At 35.5% G+C, this 22,596-nt stretch overlaps 1 protein-coding gene across 2 annotated transcripts in view; it reads right to left on the bottom strand.

Moving 5' to 3' along the window:
- Positions 1-1,765: 1,765 nt before the first annotated feature.
- LOC113935561 (zinc finger protein 569) overlaps positions 1,766-22,596 on the bottom strand; it is a 60,981-nt gene continuing 40,150 nt past the window's right edge. Inside the window, exons 4-6 of one of the 2 annotated variants that reach the window (XM_035725284.1) lie at positions 13,996-14,138; positions 13,589-13,684; positions 1,766-6,199 (exon numbers count right to left, since the gene is read on the bottom strand). In XM_035725284.1, the coding sequence (XP_035581177.1) occupies positions 4,377-6,199; positions 13,589-13,684; positions 13,996-14,134 (2,058 nt within the window). In that variant the 5' untranslated portion in view covers positions 14,135-14,138 and the 3' untranslated portion in view covers positions 1,766-4,376. The remainder of the gene's footprint in view (positions 6,200-13,588; positions 13,685-13,995; positions 14,139-22,596) is intronic. The other variant, XM_027617695.2, reaches the window with a different exon arrangement.

Here is a 22,596-nt window from a genome sequence, read left to right as displayed (position 1 = left end):
GCATCAGTGCTCCACTTTTGCTTGAGTTGAGTCAGTGGGCCTCAGTAGGGAGCCAAGCATCCACCCCCACCTGGACCCTCAAGCTATGCCTAAACAGGGTGACTGCCTGCAAAAAGGGAGGTTAAGTAGGATCTAGAGTCTCAGAATGCAGTACACAAAATGTCCATAATAGAAATGAAAATCACTCATTGTATCAAAAACGGGAATATCTCAAATTTAATGAGAAGACAAAAGACATCAACACCAAGGTGACTGGAGTTATCTGGCAAGGAATTTAAAGCAATCATCATAAAAGTGCTTCAGTGAAAAAATTATGTACATACTTAAGCCAAGTGGAAAAAAACTCAAGGAAAAACATAAGGAACATGAAATATTTTGAAATGAAAAATACAGTAAAGAAAACAAAAGACTCAGTGGATGTCCTCAAGAGCAGAATGGCGAGTACAGAGGAAAGTATCGGTGAAATTGGAGATAGAACAAGATAAATTACCCATTATGAACAACAGAGAGGGAAAATATGCTAAGTCTTACAAGGGAAGAATAAAAAAGTTTGAGGCTGAAAAAGCACCCAAAGGAATAATGGCAGAAAATTCCCCAACTGTGGCAATAAATATAAGCCTACAGATTCAAGAAGCCGAGCAAACTCTAAACAGTGTAAGCCCAAAGAAATTCATGCCAAGATGCATGATAATCAAACTTAAGAAAACTGAAGACTAGAAACAATTCTTGAAAGCAGCTAGGGAGAAACAACACATTATGTATAGAAGAACGGTCCAAATGAGAGTTGTTTTTTTTTTTTTTTTTTAAGGATTTTATTTATTTGAGAGAGAGCACAAGCAGGGGAAGCAGCAGGCAGAGGGAAAGGGAGCAGGTTCCCCACTGAGCAGGGAGCCCAACACAGGACTTGATTCCAGGACCCTGGGATCATGACCTGAGCTGAAGGCAGCCACTTAACTACTGAGCCACCCAGGCTCACCCGAATGAGATTTCTTATTAGAAAATGTGAAGGCCAGAAAGAAGTGGCACCTTTTTCAAGTGCTGGAAGATTGAGCAATCAGAATTTTCCATCAGCAAGAAGTATCCTTTAGGAACAAAGGTGAAATGAAAACCTACTCAGATGATGGAAAACTAAGATAATTTGTCACCAGGAGACCTACACTAAAAGTAGCTAAAGGAAGTTCTTTCAGCAAAGAAACATGGAACATGAGGAATGACGAAAGAACAGAAAAAGTGAAGATAAAGGTACATTTAATAGACTTATCTTTCTCCTGTAGAGCTTCCTAAATTATGCTAGATGGTTAAAGCAAAAATGGTAACACTGTCTCATATAGTTCTCAAGGTATACAGAGGAAATATTTGATACAATTATATAATAAAGTGAGGGGAAATGAAAGAATCTCAGTTGAGATAAGGTTTTGAACTGGTTAAATGTTGACACAAGTCGACTATGGAAGTTATGTATGTATAATGTAATGCCCAGAGCAACTACTAAAAAATCCACAGAGATACACTCAAGAACTCTAAAGTAGAATTCTAAAACATGCTAAAGTAACCCACAGTAAGGCATGAAAAGGACAGAGGAACAAAATAGAGGGAATGACCAACCAATAAAGTGGCAGATTAATGTTCATAGCAGGTTTGTGTACTAACCAAAAATTGGAGGGTGCCTGGGTGGCTCAGATGGTTAGGCATTTGCCTTTGGCTTGGGTCATGATCCAGGGGTCCTGAGATCAAGCCCCACATAGGGCTCCCTGCTGAGTGGGGAGCCTTCTTCTCCCTTTCCCTCTGCCTGCCACTCCCTCTGCTTGTACTCTCTCCCTAATAAAAAAAATAAAAAATCTTTAAAAAAAAATTGGAAACCCAATGTCTTTCAAAGGCTCAAAACTATGATATATCCATACCATGGAAAAATACTGGGAAATTAAAAAAACAAAAAATGAATGTATCAGGAACAGTGGGGATTTATCTCAAGGGAATCATGTTGAATGAAAAACACCAATCTCAAAAGGTTATATAGTATACGATTCCATCTATTTTTTAAGATTTTGAGAGAGAGGGTGAAGGGGAAGGAGGGGCAAAGCGTCTCAAGCAGACTCTGTGCTCAGCACAGAGCCTGACATGGGACTCAGTCTCAGGACCCAGAGATCATTACCTGAACTGACACCAAGAGTCCAACACTCAACGAACTGCACCACCAAGGTGCTCCAATTAAAACATCTTTTGAAAGTCCCAGTAGAAAACAGACAAAATATATGAATGAGCTATTCACAGAAAAGGAAATCTGAGTTCCATAAATATTTGAAATCAAGGTCTAAATATAAAACATTTTAGATGTGGTACAGGGAAGTGAGCTTTCATATCCACTGGGCACATACCTTACTCATCTAAAATCACCAGCATCTGCACCCTCATTTAAGGATTCAGAAACCAAATAAAGCTTTGTTGAGATATGCTAAAATTCCGTTGCTCTGATGCAGGCATCTATACTTGGCTTGACACTGTCAGAACACTAATCATGTTTTACATGTATGAATGGTCTCTCCTCAGTTTGAAACCAAGCCAAATGTAGGTGATTTTCTTTTCCAGATGGAGAGCCAATTATCTCAACAAATGACTATTTCTTTTGTTTCTTCACTGCTTTCAACTAGAGAATTTGTGTTTGAAATGAAAATAAAAAATTTTAAATTTGCATCAAGTAAATGCTATGTATATACTGCTGGTTTTTATTATCTGAATTAATATTGTGAGGAGAGGGTAAGCATAGTATCATCTTAATTCAGTTTGGTTTGTGTATTATTAAAGATAATTTTCTATAAATGTTAGTATTTGATCATAATCCATTTTTAAGTTTTTTCTATAGGTCGTGTCCTTCACCCATTTGATTCTTAGAGAAATAGGAAAATAAAGGCAAGACTACAAAAGATAGCAACATAATCTTAACAACCAGATTTGTTACAAGCATATTTGCTTTCATTCTTTTATTAAAGAAATGTTACAGATAAATATAACAATTCCATCTAATCCTCTCCCACTTCCTGAAAGGCAACCAATGTCATAAATGGATGTATGACCAATACACAGTACTGTTCTTTGCATTATTTTATTAATACAAATGTTACATCTTTTCATTGTACATTTTGCTTTTCTCTCAATATTTATATTGTGATCTATGTAACTATATGTTAAATTTGTACCTTCTCTCTAAATACTGCATTCTATCATGGCAATAATTACATGGTATTAGTCTATCCTTCTACTAATGAGAATTTGTTGTCCAATTTCGTAATACAAATCACGACGAACATAGAGATGTATATCTTCGTGCCTCTGAATGCAATACACCAAAGTAGAAAAGACTAATTCATATTTATGTGTTTTTAGAGTGATCCAGTTACTCTAAAGTAAAAAAATCTTTTTCATTTTCATCAGAGTTTTAGAATTTTGCTTTTTATATTCTGGTCTTCAATCTACCTGGATTTTATTTTTGGATATGGTATAAAGTAGAGAGCTATCATTTTTGTTCATATGACTCTTCCATTTATTCAATAGGCCATTCTTTCTCCAGTGACTTCAATAGCAGTACCATACACAAAATTTCGATTATCCTTCGTCAATCCTTGTTTTGTTTCCACTGATTTATTTACTTATCAGGAACACATTGTTTAGACACACCAGCTTTAAATAAAATATGTGATGCCATCTGGTAGACTGTGTCTTCTCTTTTTTCACTTGTTTCAGCTATTTGTGGTCCTTTATATTCTCATATAAAATTTTAAATCAGTTTGTGAAATTCTTAAAATTTAGTGAAAACTTTGAGTGGAAGTACCTTAGAGACTTATGAATTTATATTTTTGAAAATGTGTTTTCAGACAGTGTTATTTTTCTCAAAATTTCAGGTCCTATTTTGTGCCCGTCAAAATGTTTTCTAACTTTATATATATGTGTGTGTCTTGTAATTACTGTTGTTTATCCTTAAACATTTTACATCAACACATTTTCGAATTAACTATTTCTTGTGTAAGAGGATATTTTTATAGTTTCTCTCTTTTTCCCCCAATCTTCTTTTTCTTAATGCAATGGCTAGGATAGGAGCTCAACTGTGATGCTGATATGCTGGTACAGATACCTCATTTCATATTTTAATAAGATTGCTGCATAAATATCAACAGAGGTCTATGAAGGTTTTTGATGTTCAGTTTATTCATTACACAATTTGTCATGTTGTGTAAGAATTCTCATGTTTCACAATTATGTGACTTCTTCCAAAGGCTTTTCACATTCATAGTTTTCTGCTCTAGAACCGATTATGTAATGTGAAAGGAGATGCTAATTCTGAAGGCTTTTCCATCTTCACACTATTCATAGTGTTTCCATTTCTACTGAGTATGAATTCTCTGGTGTCTAACAAGGTGTGACTTTTGGCTAAAAGCCTTACCACACTCATTACAATGATAAGGCTTCTCACCTGTATGTTTTCTCATATGAAGTGTAAGAGATGAGATTTGAGAGAAGGCTTTTCCACATTTACTACAGTCAAAGGGTTTCTCACCTGTATGACCTCGTATATGTATAGTAAGGGATGAGCTTTGAGAGAAGGCTTTTCCACATTTATTACATTCATAAGGTTTCTCACCTGTATGACCTCTCATGTGCACAATAAGAGAAGTTCTTTGAGAGAAAGCTTTTCCACATTCATTACATACATAGGGCTTCTCACCAGTATGACTTCTCATATGTAAATTGAGCAATGAGCACTGAGAGAAGGCTTTCCCACATTTATCACATTCATAAGGCTTTTCTCCTGTGTGACTTCTCAGATGAAGAGTAAGGGATGCAATTTGAGAAAAGGCTTTACCACATTCATTACAATCATAAGGTTTCTCTCCAGTGTGAACTTTCTGATGTGTAATAAAGTTTTGCTTTTGGCTGAAGGCTTTACCACATTCATTACATTCATAGGGTTTCTCTCCAGAATGAATTTTTTCATGGGCAATGAGATTTGATTTCTGGCTAAAGGCTTTGCCACATTCCTTACATATGTAGGGTTTTTCTCCAGTGTGAATTCTCTGGTGTCTAACAAGATTTGACATCTGAATGAAAGCTTTCCCACATTCATTACATTCATAAGGTTTTTCTCTAGTATGAATCTTTTGGTGTGTGATGAAGTTTTTCTTGTGGCTGAAGGCTTTTCTACATTCCTTACATTCATAAGGTTTTTCACCAGTATGACTTCTCATATGTACAGTAAGGGCTGAACTTTGAGAGAAGGATTTTCCACATTCATTACATTCATAGGGTTTCTCACCTGTATGAATTCTTACATGTATAATAAGCATGGAAAACTGAGAAAAGGCTTTTCCACATTTATCACATTTATAAGGTTTTTCTCCTGTATGACTTCTCATATGAAGAGCAAGGGATGCAATTCGAGGGAAGGCTTTACCACATTCATTACATGCATAAGGTTTCTCCCCGGTATGAACTTTCTGATGTGCAGTGAGGCTTTGCTTCTGGCTGAATGCTTTCCCACATTCATTACATTCATACGGTTTCTCTCCAGTATGAATTTTTTCATGATCAATGAGATTTGATTTCTGGCTGAAGGATTTCCCACATTCCTTACATGCATAGGGTTTCTCCCCAGTATGAATTCTTTGATGTCTAATGAGATTTGACATTTTAATGAAAGCTTTCCCACATTCATTACATTCATAAGCCTGCTCCCTACTATGAATTTTATGATGTTTAATGAGTTTTTCCTTCTGGCTGAAAGCTTTTCTACATTTTTTACATTCATAAGGTTTCTCTCCAGTATGAATTCTCAGGTGTCTGATGAGGTCCAAGGTTTGACTGAATCCTTTCCCACAATGATTACACTTAAAGGGGGTTACTGCAAGATGGGATGGATTAATGCAAAATGATTTTATAGGTTCATTATATTCAGAATGTTCCTTTCTTATAAAGATTCTACTATTATTATGACAGTCAAAATTATTATGTTCTAAACACTTCCCAAACAAGTCATATTCATAGAGATTGTGACTGGAAGGAAAAAAGTCCGAGTTAAGAGGAAATGCACTTGCAAATTTCTTACGACATTCATTGACTTTTTCTTCAGTCAGTGTTTTTGTGAATTTATCTTCAAATTGTGTCAAAAGTCTGTCCCGGATTTTCTGTTCATCAATTCCCCACATTTCTCCTAAAACAGATTGCAAATAAATAATCACTTGAAAAATTTTCCAATATTGTAAAATGAAGAAAATTTCAGAAAATATGCTATCATGGGATTGATTCTTGGCTTAAGGCTTAGTTTCCCATTATAAAGCAAATTTCATGTGCATAGATCTCCTATTTTCTAAGCTTTAGGAAATCCCAGGAAAAATAGGAGTAGAGGAAAATAAGAATACAAATAGCTTTGATTGTGTTTAAAAATGGGATCTGAAACAAAATAGATGACTGCTGGGTAAATAAAAGGGAGAATGCAGAATGTACAAATAAAGTAAGAAGATAGGAAAAAACAAAAATAGGAAGTTAAAAATCATTCTGTAGGACTCTGTTAAAATAAACTCTTACAAACTTCTCGATATAAATAATTTTGTGGAAAATGCAAATTACCAAAACTGAACCTGTAAGAGGCAGGAAACCTGTATGAACCAACTTCCACAAAATAAAGAGAAAAATAATGAAAAAGCAATTCCATAAAAACAAATCAGAAAGGCCCAGAGAGATTCACATGAGACTTTGAACACTTAGGGGACATTTGCTTTCATGATTTACAAAATGTTATAAAAGAAAAAAGAGAATTTCCAATTTTTTGTGTGTGAAACATAACATTAATACCAAGACCTGAAAAAGATAACAACCAAAAAAGCAAACTACACACCAATTTTACTTATGCATACCAAGGTAAGTTTCTACCTAAAATATCAAAATAACCCAAAGGAAAAAAAAAGTGACCTAGAACACATGAAATATAAGCTACATCATACTTGAGTAGGTGTTACTGTTTTTTTTTTACAGATACAAAAGTGTGTTTTACTATTAGAAAAATCTTCTATAAGCAAATATATTAAAAGGTCAAAGTAAAAAAATCAAGTAATCATTTCCAAAGATATTTTTAAAAATGATAAAACTAAACATCGATTTTCCACAAAGAAACCTTCAAAAAAAAAATGGGAATACTTATTTAACTTGAGAAAAAGTACCGTGCAACTTAAACATGAGCACCATATTTAAGAAGAAAAATCCACCCCCAGCCAAAAAAAAAAAATCCCAAAGAACTGACATAAGTACTATCACCACTATTATTACAGTACTTCATAATGCATTAAGAGAAAGAAATCAGAGGTAGAAAAACGTGGAAAGGAAAGATAAGATTAACATTTTTGTCAACAAAACAATTTACCTGCAAAATCAAAAGTGAAAAATTATTATAAAAGATAAAAACGTCATTAAAGTCACTATATATTGGATATTAATACTTGGTTTCAATAGCATTCATATACACAAACACTATTTAGAAAACGTAAGACTATACTTAACAATCACAACAAAAAAATATGAAAAATATGGGAATCCAAGATCTTCAGAAAACTAAAATGCACACACAGATTTGACCAAATGGAGAAGTGCTACAGGTTGAACTGTTTGTACTGCAAAAAAGATATGTTGAAATCCTAATTCCCAGTACCTCAGAATGTGAAGTTATTTGGAAAAAGGGTCACTGAAGATGGAATTAGTTAAAATGAGGTCATACCAGAGTAGGGTAACTCATAATCTGACTGGTGTTCTTACAGAAAGGATGCAACATGAACAGACAAACATAGGGAGAACACTATGTGAAAATAAGGACACAGACTGACTTTATGCCATCAAAAGCCAAGGAATATCTAGGGCTACTAGAAGCTGAAAGAGGGAAGGAAGGGTCTTTCCTCTACAGGTTTCAGAGGGAGCATGGCCTGCCAACACCTTGATTTAGTATTTCTAGCCTCCAGAACTGTGAGAATAAATTCCTGTTAGTCTAAGCCACCCAGTTTGGGGTACTTTGTTATGGCAGCCCTAGGAAACTAAGAAAAAAAGGTATATCACATTGCTGGTAATGAACATTCAACAGCAAAAATGACACTTATTCACAAGCTAACCTGACAAAGTAATTTCAATAAAAATGTTTGAAAATACAGGTACAGCTCAAAGGAAAATGAGGCTACGGGTTGCCACCTTAGAGAGGAAATGTGTAAGAGAAGAGCTACTTTTCAATATGTATCCTTTTGTACTTCAGAGATGTATTACGTATTTTAAAAAGTAAATAAAATTGTTCTGAATACTGCAGTAATAAAGTGAGAACAAACAACGGGCAGGTAAAAATTTGATCAAAGAGTTGGAACATAAAACTGGAAGAGCCTACTTAGCATGACTGGATAGGGAGTAAGTACTGTGAGAAGGGAAAACAAAGAGGGAGAAATTGAGCTTAAATATGGCATAATAAATACATGAATTTATTTCATCCCACCCCAAATCACACCAATGTGAGATAAAGAAAAATGCATAAACTAACAAAGACTATCAAAAAGGAGATGGAAGATCACTGTCTTAAGAAATGGAAGCAGAGGTGGTGTGGTCTGGGTGCGGAACTGTGCAGGTCACGTCTTGCCATCTGGATTCGTTCTTGGTGTGTGAGACCCAATTGTGCGAAATATGAATTGGCAAGTAAGGTCAACATTCAGACCTAGAGCAAGATGAGATGATGAAAAATCTTTGCAGCCAGTTGGGCCTGTGATTGCCCAGCTGCCTCGCGCTGAGCAACCTCTAGGGGAGGAGCCACCAACTAAGCGTCAGAATAGTATACCTGATCAAGAGAAAAAACAAGGAGCATCTATGGTTCAAGGGTCTGCCCTGGAACCTTATCAAAAGGAACTGGCTGGTGAAAAGACTGGGCGTGAGCGTGGAGATGGTTCTGCTGTCAAAGGGAGGGGACTTGCAAATCTAGAGCCCCTTAAGATGCCAGGGGCAGGTGAATGGAAACCACAGGTTTAAACGAAAACAAGCTGAAGCCACATGGGCAGTTCTTGTGTTGAAAAGTGGCTAAAATTCTCTCAATAAAGTTTTGCAGTTTTGTCCAAAGAAGAAAAAAAAAAAGAAATGGAAGCAAAAATGCTATCAAGTCAGGGACATGAGGCAGAGGATACAAAATAAAAGAACTGGCTCAAGCACAGAGTAAGTGCAAGCCTACATACTGAAGGATAACATTCAGTTCCCTGTTCCTGCTGAGCTCCAAGACTGGAAAATGGAGATTGTTCTCCCTCTCTGCCAGACTGATAATAAAGGAAGGAAAATTCCTGTGCAGCTGTAAAGCAGATAAAGTTAGAGACTTGGTTGCAGATTGCAAATGTAGAAAAGAAGGCAGAATACTAACCTTTTGGGTCACTTAGGGGAAGAAGAGAAGTTCCTTAAGCAAATGATGTTGAAAAAGGTAAGATTAGGTTGTCAAAGTACCATCCAAAGAGAAATGAAAAAGAATTCCAAGGGCACAATCAAAATATCAGATGTGACACAAGACTCCATGTTTTAAGATGGTGGAATGGAAAAGCAGCTGATTCTACAAATAATGGGAATGAATTCTCATTGATTCTTGAATGATCCTAGGGGTGGCTATAACCCCAACTATAATAAATGAGTTAGTGTTGACAAATACAGTGAAGGCTGGCACAGGGGAAGAAGGATTCTAAAAGACAGCTGTTCATGCTGATCTTGGGCAGAACAAGCAGCTGACAGTGTCAAAATGGATATCACACCTTGAAGGTTAAAATTAATTATCCCATGATTACAACAATGAAATTTGGGAGTGTAGACTGGTTACAGGAGACTTGTTATCCCAAGATATCCCAGCCAGGACTGAACAAGGAAGCACTGTAACATTTACTTTTTTAGGAAGTCTGTTGGGGTGGTAGTGTAAGATTCAGAGTTATGAGAAATGTTGCAGCTGCAGTTCCTTTTTGGATGAGGAAAAATAAAGCCTAAACATACTTTTATACATAAAACCATGTAGAATAAAGGGCTTCAATATGAAGAACAAATGCATTCATATACATCAAGAATTGGTAAACTTTTTCTTAAAGTGTCAGATAGTATATATTTTCACACAATCTTTGATACAACTATTCAATTTTGCCATTATACTGTGAAAGAAAACCTACACAAGATGTAAATGGGTGTGGCTATGTTTTAATAAAACTTTATTTACAAAAATAAGTGGCAGGCCTACAAACCAGTTTGCTGATGATCCCTGTTGTAGACTGGAGTACTCATTTTCTTTCCCTAACATTACCCTTTTTTAAAAAAACAAGTCAAGGAAGAGCTAGCCTACCACTAAAAATGAGAAGGTGCTGAACTCAGATCTATAAAAAGTATTACAAGAAAAAAAGCATAAAAGAAACATGATATAAAGCAGACAAAAGGCACCAGCTAAAACAATTATGGCACACAGTAAATGAAAATGTTGACTATTTCCATGAATGGAAAAGCTTAATGAAAATAAATCTATACATCAAGAGCTCAAAATATAAATAAATGAGGAAGAAACAATAAGAAAACAGAAAGGGATGGCAGAACCAAGGAAAGAAACGGAAGAGTAAAATAAAAACAAAGAATACCATGCAAGTTGGGGGGGGAAAGAGACTAGATAGTACTTTTAGTATTGAAGTTATGGTATGGTAACCTCACACTGAAAAATAAGATAATGGTAAAACAAACTTTGATGCGGGGTGCCTGGGTGGCTCAGTCATTAAGTATCTGCCTTCGACTCAGGTCATGATCCCAGGGTCCTGGGATCTAGCCCCGCATCAGGCTCCCTGCTCAGTGGGAAGCCTGCTTCTCCTTCTCACACTCCCCTTGCTTGTGTTCCCTTTCTTGCTGTCTCTGTCAAATAAATAAAACCTTTAAAAAAAAATTTTTTTTTTGATGCATTACTGGGCTTATAGAAAGTAGCATAAATCTCCAAGAACACCACAATACTCTCCATCCCACAACTGAGTATAATACACTAAAAAATGAGAAAAACAAAAATAAGTATTAGCCAAAATCAGGTCTGCAAGAGGGATTTAGAAAACAAGCTGGAAGATGAATCTGACTTGACTACCTAGGCAAATGAAAGCCCTATGAACTGAAGCATAAGCCTCAGGCCAGGAATAAGGAAAAAGACCAACTGAGGTTCCTACAAAAAGGACATTCAAAGAAGGTCAACTGGTCTTCACTTGGTAATGCCTGTTGGCACCTACCAGAAGCACATGTGAATCACCTTCAGAAGAATGCAACCCCCCAATTCCGGACAGTAAGATTATTGCAAAAAGGTTTAAAAATGCCGAATTCACAATCAGTAGTCATCAAGCATGTGAAGAATCAAATACAATAAAATCATCAAAAGAAGATATTTAACCAAGGACTTAAAATATTAGAATTGTCAGATACAAAAAACAGAAGAGCTATATAGAATATTTTTAAAGAAGCAAATGATAAAAACACAAACATGAACAAGCCACAGAAATTAATAGAAAGGGCCAGAAAGACGTAGGGGGGAAAAGCGCCAAAAACAACAAAAAAACAACAACAACAACAAAAAAGGGAGGAATTTCTAAAAGTACAAAATAGTACTACTGAATTTTTTTAAACAAATGAGATAAAAGATGAATAAACACAGCTGAAGAGAGAATGAGTAAATCTGAAGCTATATCTGAGTTAATTACTGAGAAGTCAACATAGAAAGAGAGGCGGAAAATAGTAAAGAAAATGAAAAAAAAAAAAAAAAGATGGAGGTAAAAAGATCTAGCCTTTATCTTTAGGAGTCCCAGAAGGAGAGTGTAGAGAGAATGAAGGAAAGCCAATATCTGATGATGTTGGCTAAGAAGTCTGCAGAGTTAGTGAAGACAAAAATAAGAGAACACTATGGGAAATTTTATACAAACAGATTGGAAAATAAAGATGAAACAAGTGGTTAAATATAACAGACTACCTCGGAACATCTGTATATGGTAAACACCTTTACAGATACAGAGCAAACTTAAATATTTACAGAAATTACGTTGTTCAACTCTGTACAAATTAATTTGAAACTCAGAATTAAGTGGGTAATTTTCCAGAATATAACCTATTACCAAAAACTAATGCCAAAAGAGACAAAACATCTACAAAGAACAGTTATAAAGTAACAAAGGATAAAAGCTATCAAGAGCATTTTCCTTCAATAACCCACAAGGTCCAAAGAGGTGAACAAGTAAGATAAACCAAAATTTTAAGGGAGTTATGTGTTATTATAAGTATTTCAGAACAAGAAGAAATGGTTTTAAATTCTATTTATGAAACCAGCGTAACAATGAATTCAAAGCCTGAAAAAGCTGGAACAATTATTTACATTCATGGCAGAAATGTGAGGATGAGTAATTACTAAGAAGTATGTAGACATAATTCACCTATATACATAAAGGAAAAAAATCATAGGATAATCTCTTGTAAGAAAAGATTATTTTAACTAAATGAAAATTAAAAAAAACTTAAGGTGGCAAAAGTACTTCAAAGAGGAATGTCCAACTGTGAAAAAATACTGGAAAAACATACAACAGATAAAAGGCTAATCATAATCATATCAGTATATTCATACAAATTAAGAATTCAACAGAAAAGGGGGCAAAAGACATAAGCCGTTTATAAAGAAAAATATAGAGAGAGTTTAAACATATGAAAACATCCTTGACTTCACTCATAATAAAGAAAATACAAATTCCAAACTAAAATGAATTGTTTTCACCTATCAAATTGGGAAAGTTTTTAAAAATGCTAAGACTATGCTGGCAGAAATCACTGGTAGAAATAAAAATGTAGTTTCTTTGGAGGGCAAAAAAAGATTTGGCAATATCTACCAAATTAGAAATATACATGTGTGTGTGTTTATACATACTGTCTATATGTGTATGTATGTATACATATATGTATATAGGTACACGTGTGTATAAACACATGCAGACAATTCTGTGCACAAATACATGACAAATGTAGCAGAAAACTATCAGAAAAGTATCACTGACTTTAAAACTTATTGAGTAAAACAGCTGTAGCCATTACTGAAGTATGAGAGCAAAAGCCAAAAATACAGTGGGAAATGTGACTACGAGTACAAAATACAATGCTAAGGCATTTATAACAGAAAGAAGAGGAGAAAGTCTTCAACATAAGTTTATTTGAACAACTGGTTATGTGAATATGTGAATGCAAAAGGAAAGGATTCTATGTAACAAGGTGGGGAGAGACTGAAGATGCTAATAATAAAATAATTGTCAAGGTAAAGCTGGAAATTAGGAAATATTGGTATTTAGCACACAGGTAAAAAGGCCAACTAGTCCTTTAAGTTCTATGGAAAGAAGAATGTTATCTAGAAAAGACCATCTTAGGTTAATAAATTATTCACACAAATTATCACTTAAAAGTCCACAGTCTTTAGGAAAATAACTTTGAAAAACATTTCAGAGGGGTCAACTAGTCATGGATTAATCATTAAAGAGTCATGGCCCCTTCTCACCCATCTGTTCCCTCCCTAACTAACCTGGACAGTGTCGCCTTAACACTTCTTCCTCCACCACCCAAGGTTCTTCTTCTTGCTCCAACTTGAAAATCACATCAGGTTTGGTGAATGGACAGCCTGTCGAAGGGAAGTAACATAAAACGTGGGCATAAATACCAGGAACAAAAAAAATCATTCAAGAATTGACACTGGCCCAGGGAAATCAGGCTTTCTGAAGGACAAGGACATGGTTTATGGGGATACTGCCCCTGAAACATAAGCAAGGATGACCTTTTGTTTTGAAAGCTGCAGCACCCACATTCATGTGAGTAAAGGCACCTAAAGGCCAAATTCACTCTAACATTTAAAGGTTCCACACATTTCAGAAATTTGGGGGAAAAAAGGTACTTTACTCCCAGAATTTGAGTTATACAAGAAACTACCCTTACCCACTGTGATTAAGTTGTTATAGTTTTCTAGCATCACATTCCGGTACAGGTTCCTCTGAGCAGGATCCAACTGCTGCCACTCTTCCTGGGTGAAGTCAATAGCCACATCTTTGAATGTCACTGTTCCCTGTAACAACATACTCCTACTCAATCTGAAGTCATCCATTTTAAATGATGTGGACAAAACATACTGAACCATGTTCTCATAGTATCCAAAGGTAAGAGGTTATTTAAAAATTTACCTGGTTTTGTTATTTTCTAAAAACAACAACAACATATTAACAATATTCTGTCAGTTTATATTCATTCACAGAATCAGGAAGCACGTATCTTTAATACCTACCATGGGTTAAAGAGATCTCGGGCACCAATTTATACTGAGTGTGGAAAAGGGAGGAATATACAACTTTACTCAACTGGTTTGGGAACTCACTAGATGCCTGTGACTCACTGAGGCAGGAAAAAATGAAAACTGGATTTGGATGGAAGCAGAAGCAGGGAGAGAATGAAATGCACAATTTGAAGTACAGTAGCAGCTGGATGTACTATTCATTAGATCAGGAGAAATCTAGAAAAATGAGGCTGTATTGTTCATAAGCCTATAATAAGTGTCTGAAGCCATGAAAATGGGATATGAGTGTTAACAAAGTTCCCATATATTAAAAAGAACAGACAGTAGCATACAAATAACAGATAAATTAAAAAAAAAATTCATTAAGAAAGTTTTTTAAATGGTCTGAACTAGAATTACAACTAGAACCATGAGAAAACAGTATCAAGAAAACTTTAGAATAAGTTCCAGAAATGAGATGCTGGTGACAAGTTTCATGAGAGCAATATGATTTATATATAGAAATATAATGCAATCTTCCTAATTAAAAACTGAAACATTCAAAAGAGTATAAACATAAGAAAAAAAATCTTCAACAGCAACAGAACAAAGATCTGTCCAAATTTCCTATGCTTTGAGGAATTTCTAGGAGAGACTGGGTGAGATAAAAAGAAATCACCAGGAGCTAATTCACAATCAGTATTTTTAAGAATTTTTTTGTAGGTCTAGAAGGACCCTATGAGGGGCGCCTGGGTGGCTTAGTCGGTTAAGCATCTGCCTTTGGCTCAGGTCATGATCCCAGGGTCCTGGGATCAAGCCCCACATCGGGCTCCCTGCTCAGCAGGGAGTCTGTTCCTCCCTCTCCCTCTGCCTCTCTCCCCAGCTTGTACTCTCTCAAATAAATAAGATATTAAAAAATAAATAAAAGGGGGGCCCTGGGTGGCTCAGTTGTTAAGTGTCTGCCTTCGCCTCAGATCGTGATCCCAGGGTCCTGGGATCGAGCCCCGCATTGGGCTCCCTGCTCGGCGGGAAGCCTGCTTCTCCTCTCCCTCTCCCACCGCCCCTGCTTGTGTTCCCTCTCTCGCCGTGTCTCTGTCAAATAAATAAATACAGTCTTAAAAAATAAATAAATAATAAAAAATAAATAAAAGGACCCTATGAACATGAACATCTACTAACACAAAGGGTTCAGAGTAGGCTGTGGGACTGAAATCCTCTTTTGGAATCCTATCTAATAAATATCAAGGTCTTTGAAATAAACTGGTTTAAGAAACCAAAGGCCATATGCCTGAATAAGACATCCCCCATTTGTTTTCCTGCCTCAACAACAATTTGGTTTCCATCTATGGACAAAAGTACCTTTGTGGGAGCTGCTGGATAGAGCACCATACACCAAGAGACTAAGGAGGAGACTTGCCTACTCATGCATGGGTAACAGACATATAAGAGCTCAACCCAAGGTGTGGATTCTGTAATGATCCATGAACCAACTCTACCCCTCTTGGTTGTGGTCCAGAACCCTTGGAAAAAGTGGTCTTAGACAATCATTCGTGGGTAAGAGAACTTTTGTGGAAATCCAGTCCACAGCAGAGAAGTTCCAACGTATTGCTGGGAGCAAAAAATATGAGTTTGGACCCATCACAGAGGGTAAGAGGAACAGTTTGATTTTACTCATCACCTATCTCCCAAGGCAGCACACACAGCTTAGGACCATGAGAGATGTTCATGGTCAATGAACTTATCTGTGGAGGAAAGTGAGAATGTATGAGTAAGCACTCGGTTTCCTAGCTGTGTGGGACAGTGCCAAAGTGGTTCACTTCTTCTCACCCCATCTAGAGTACTGAATTCTGAGCTGCATGACTGGAGGGTAGAATGAATCTGGTTGAACAGGAGATAGGAGTCTCATAAGGCATTAAAGGGATCCAGATCCTACTGTGTTGCAAACTCCACTAAGAAGCCTGCTCATGAGCTGCTCCATGTACTTTGCCTAGAGATCCCTTCCCCCATGGGCACCCTCAGAGCTCTGCAGACCACACCCCTACAAACTCCCACCCTGTAGCAGAGAGCTAGTCTGAATGCAGGCCAGGGAGAGACCACAAACGTGAGCTTTAGTGCCACCTTTGGAAAAACAAAAAAGAGGCTGTCAGCAAGCACCCTGGTGTGCTACAGGATCAAGAAAAGGCATACAAGCTTAAGAATTCTGCCATAAGAGAGAGCAAGAATAGTGGGGCAGGTGTATTGATAGAAGTTCTGAGAAAGCCTCAGAATCCCTAGCAGTGCTGATGGAAGTTATTTCTCTCCTGAAGGTAGTTAACGACTGGAGGAGGGGAGAGCTACTTCAAATGCAAAGATAGCAATGCAAAACTTCAAGAACCATGAAAAAATCAGGAAACATGATACTGCAAAAGGAACAGAATAATCTACCAGTAACTGATCTCAAAGACATGGAAATGTGATTTTTCCAATAAAGAATTCAAAATAGCTGTTTTAAGGAAACTCAAAGAGCTATGAAAAAATACAGAAACATGATATTAGGAAAACATACATGAATTAAAATGATAAATTTCACAAAGAAATCATAAAAAAAGAACCAAACAATGGAACACCATATCAAAAACTAATGATGTAATGTATGATGACTAACAACGTAATAAAATTTAAAAAAAAAAAAAAAGGACCAAACAAATTCTGGAGCAGAAAAATACAATAAATGAAATGAAAATGCACTAAAGAGCATCAATAGCACAATGGATTAAGCAGAAGAAAGAATCTGTGAGTTAGAAGACGGGAACTATAAATTACCTAGTCAGAGGAGAAAGAGTGAAGAAAGTCTATATGAATTATGGTGCATCATCAAACGAAACTACATTCACACTATGAGAATCTCAGAATGTGAAGAATGAGAAAAAGGGCAGAAAGCCTATTTAAAGAAATAATGCCTAAAAACTTCCAAATCTGGAGAGAGATTTTGATATCCAAGTTCATAAAGCTCAAAGGTCACCAAACTCAATTCTAAAAAAATCTTCTCCAAGACACATAAAAATCAAAAACAAAAAGAATCTTAACAACAGCAAGAGAAAAGAAGCTTGTAACTTACAGAGAACCCCCATGAGGCTAACAGATTTTTCAGCAGAAATCTTACAGGCCAGGAGAGAGAGCAGGATGATGTATTCAAAGTACTGAAGGAAAAAATCCACAAACCAAGAATACACTATTCACCAAAGTTGTCCTTCAGAAATGAAGAAGAGAGAAAGATTTTCCCAACAAGAGTTGAGGGAGTCCATCACCACTAGAACAATCTCCCAAGAAATGCTGAAAGAAGTTCAAGCTGAAATGAGACACTAATTAGTAACATGAAGACAAAGGTATGTAACACACTGGTAGAAGTAAATATATAGATGAATTCAGAAAACTTTAATACTATAATATGGTGGTTGTTAAACACTTAACTCTAGTATAAAGGTTAAAGGACAAGAACATCAAAAACTAATGACATACTTATATGTTGGCTAATTGAATTTAAATTAAAAAATTTAAGAAATAACGATAGCTACAATAGCTTGTTAATGAATACAATACTGCAACATCAAAAACATTAAAAAGGGGAGTAAAAAATAGATTATTTTTGTCTGTGATTAAAGTTAAGTTGTCACTAGCATAAAATAGAATATCCATAAAGTGTTTTATGTAAGCCTCATGGTAACCATAAAGCAAAACCTACAGCAGATACACAGAGGATAAAAAGAAGGGAATCAGAGCATGCCATTACATAAAATCATTCACCAAAGCAAACAGCAAGAGAGAAGAAAACCACAGGAGAACTAAAGAATAGCCAGAAAACTATGAATACAATGACATAAGTTCTTACCTATTAATAATTATTCCAAATGTGGATGAATTCTTCAATCAAAAGTCATAGAGTGTTTGGATGGATAAAAAATAAGACCCAACTACATGCTGTCTACAAGAGACTCACTTCAGTTTTAAGGACACATATAGGTTCAAAGAGAAGTTACGATAAAAGATTCTCCACACATGCAGAAACCTAAGGTAGCTATCCTTATATCAGGCAAAACAGACTTTAAACTAAAAACCATTAACAAGAGACAAAGAAGGTCATTATAAAATGATAAAAAAAATCAATTCATCAAGAAGATATAACAATCATAAATACATATACACACACATTGGAGCACCTAAATATTAAGCAAATATTAACATCTGAAGGGAGAACTAGACGACAATGTAAGAATTGTAGGGGGCTTCACTTTTAATCATGGATATATCATCCAGATAGAAAATCAAATAAGGAAACACTGGAATTCAACTATACTTTAGAACAAATAGACCTAAAAGACATACAGAATATCCCATCCAAAAGCACCAGAATACATATTATTCTCAAATGTACAATGATCATTCCCCAGGACAGATCTTTTGATAGGTCAGAAAACAAGTCTTAGTAAATTGAAGAAGACTGAAATCATATGAGGTATCTTTTCTGACCAAAATGGAATGAAACTAGGGAACAATAACAGGAGGAAATCTAGAAAAATCACAAATAAGTGAAAATTAAACACCACACCCAACAATCAGTGGGGTCAAGGAAGAAATCAAAAGGGAAATTAAAATATACCTAAAAAGAAAATGGAAACACAATATACCAAAATGTATGGGATATAGCAAATTCGTACTAAAATGAAGTTAAAAGCAATAAATACACACATTAAGAAAAAAACATAGATCACAAATAAACATAACTGTACACTTCAAGGACCTAGGAAAAAGAACTAACCAAGTTGAAAGTTAGCAGAAGGAAGGAAATAAAGACCAGGACAAATAAACACCAACCAAGAAAACAACAGAAAAGATCAATGAAACTAAGGATTTTTCTGACAGACATAAAAAAATTAGAAGAGTCGAATAAAATCAGAACTCAAAGAGGAGACATTACAACACATTTGTTGTTGGTAATTCCATTACCACAGAAATACAAACGATCGTCAGAGACTACTATGAACAATTATACACCAACAAATTGAATAACCTAAAAGAAATAGATAAATTCCTAGAAACATACCACCTACCAAGACCAAATCATGAAGAAACAAAATCTGAACGGACCCATAACAAGAAAAGAGATTAAATGGGTAATCAAAAATCTCCCAAAAGAGAAGAGCCAGGATTGGATGGTTTTCCTGGTGAATTCCAGCAAACATTTAAAGAAGAACTGGCAAAAATTTTTCTGAAATTTTTCTAAAAACTGAAGAATACTCCCAACCTCATTTTATGAAACCAGCTATACCGTGATACCAAACCATGTAAGGACATTAGAAAACTATAGGCCAATATAATAGCAAGCCAAATATATTAGCAAACCAAATTCAACAGCACATTAAAAGGATCATACACTATGATCAAGTTGGACTTATTCCTAGGATTCAAGGATGGTTCAACATATGCAAATCAATAAATGTGATACACCACATTATCAGAATGATAAAACCATATGATCATCTCAATAGGTGCAGAAAAAAGGTAGAGAAAAATACCATTTTACAATAACAATTCTCAAGAAAATGAGTATTCAAGTAAAATATCTGAACATAATAAATGAATAAATGACAAACCTACAGGTAACATCATACTTAATGGTAAAAGGTCAGTAACAAGGTGAAGGTGCCCACTCTCATCACTCCTATTCAACACAGTCCTGGAAGTTCTAACCACAGCAATCAGGCAAGAAATAGAGATAAAAGGTATCCAAAGAGAAAAGAAAGAAGTAAAACTGTCTTTGTTTGCCGATGATATGACCTTACATATAAAAAAATCTCCTAAAGACTCCACCAAAAAACTGTTAGAACTAATCAGTGAATTCAGTAAAGTTGCAGGATATGAAATCAACATACAGAAATCAGTTACATCTATACATTAACAAGATATCTGTAAAAATATGAAATAAAATCCCATTCATAATACCATCAAAAACAGTAAAATACTTTGGAATAAATTTAACCAAGGATGTGAAAGATCTGTATAGTAAATATTACAACACTCTGATGAAATAAATGGGAGAAGACACAAACAAATGGAAAGATATCCCATGTTCATGGATCAGAAGAATTAATATTGTTAAAATGTGCTTACTTCCTAAAGCCATCTACTGATTCAGTGAAATCCCTATCAAAATTCCCAATGTGCAATGGTCCTGGGAGAATTTAAGGGAACAATACCACAGCCATTTCCCTCCACGTTATTTCTGTCATGTGTTCATGATTGCACATTCTAAGTTTACACAATAAAACCTCTATTTCTAATGTCTATAAGTTCTTAGTTTACTAAAGGAAGTACCACATGGTCTGGGTAAATAAAACCAGATTTAGTACTCAAAAAAAAAAAAAATTCCAATTTTTCCATAGACATAGAAAAAAAATTTGTATGGAACCACAAAAGACCCCACATACCCAAAACAATCCTGAGAAAAAACAAAGCTGGAGGAATCACCTTTCCTGACTTCAAACTATAATACAAAGTTACAATAATTAAAACAGTATAGTACTGGCATTAAAACAGTATGGTACTGGCATAAAAAGACATATAGGCCAACCAGAATCAAGAGTACAGAAATAAACCCATGCATACAAGGTCAATTAATATTTGACAAGGGAGTAAAAAATACTCATGGGGAAAGGATAGCCTCTTCAATAAATGGTGCTGGGAAAATTGGATAATCACACGCAGAAGAATGAAAATGAACCCCTAGTACAACATGCACTAAAATTAATTCAAAATGGGTTACTAACTTAAATACAACACCAGAAACTATAAATCTCCTAAAAGAAAACATAGGGAAAAAGCTCCTTGACGTTAGTTTTGGCAATGAGTTTTTGGATATGACATCAAAAGCACAAGCAACAAAAAGCAAAAATAAAGTGAGACAAGAGCAAACTAAAAAGCTTCTACACAACAAAGGAAACAATAAAAAAGTGAAAAGGTGATCAATAGAATATAGGAGAAATTATTTGCAAAACATGTATCTGATATGGGATTAATATCCAAAATATACAAAGAACTCATACACTTCAATAGCAAAACATCAAACAATCTCGTTAAAAATTGACCAGAGACCTGAACTGACATTTTTCCAAAGAAAACCTACAAATGGCCAAAAGGTATATGAAAAGATATATCACATCACTAGTCATAAGAGAAATGATGATTACCCCAAAACCACAATGAGGTATCATCTTACATCTGTTAGAATGGCTATCATCAAAAAGAAAACAGATTAAGAGTTGATGAGCATGTGGAGAAAAGGGACCCCTTGTGCACTTTGGTGATATGGCCACTATGCAAAAGAGTATGCAGGTTCCTTAAAAAATTAAAAATAGAGGGCGCCTGGGTGGCTCATTGGTTAAGCGACTGCCTTTGGCTCAGGTCACGATCCTGGAGTCCCGGGATTGAGTCCCGCATCGGGCTCCCTGCTCGGCGGGGAGTCTGCTTCTCCCTCTGACCCTCCCCCCTCTCATGTGCTCTCTCTCTCATTCTCGCTCTCTCAAATAAATAAAAATCTTAAAAAAAAAATAGAATTGCCATATGATCCAGCAATTCTGTTCTGGGTATATGTCCAAAGGAAATAAAATAAGAATCTTGAAAAAATATCTGCACTCCCATGTTCACTGTAACATTATTCACAATAGCCAAGATATGGAGACAACCTACATATCTAAGGATGAATAAATAAAGATGATGTGGTATGTACACACACACACACACACACACACACACACAGGATTTTACTCAGCCATGAGAAAAGGAAGTCCTGCCATCTGCAACACTGGGTGGATCCTGAGGGTATTATGCTAAGTGAAGTAAGTGAGACAGAGAAAGACAAATACTCTATGATCTCACTCATATGTGAACTCTTAAAAGCCAAACTCTTAGAAACAGAGTAGAGTGGTGGTACCAGGGGCTGGGAAGTGTGGGAATGGGTATAAATGTGAAATGTTGGTCAATGGGTATAAACTTCTAATTATAAGGTAAATAATTTCTAAGTATTTAATGTACAGAGCAAGGTGATTACAGTTAAGAACAATGTATTCTTGGAAGTTGCTGAGAGAGTAGGTCTTAAATGTTCTCAACACAGAAAGAAATGGTAATCATGTGACAGGATGGAGATATTAGCTGATCCTATGGAGGCAATAATTTTGTAATACACAAATACATCAAATCAACACCATTTATTATTTTTTAAGTAAGCTCTATGCCCA

Source organism: Zalophus californianus, chromosome 17 (assembly GCF_009762305.2).
Source record: "Zalophus californianus isolate mZalCal1 chromosome 17, mZalCal1.pri.v2, whole genome shotgun sequence".
In the NCBI taxonomy this organism is placed as follows: domain Eukaryota; kingdom Metazoa; phylum Chordata; class Mammalia; order Carnivora; family Otariidae; genus Zalophus; species Zalophus californianus.
This window is presented reverse-complemented; position numbering and strand designations above follow the sequence as displayed.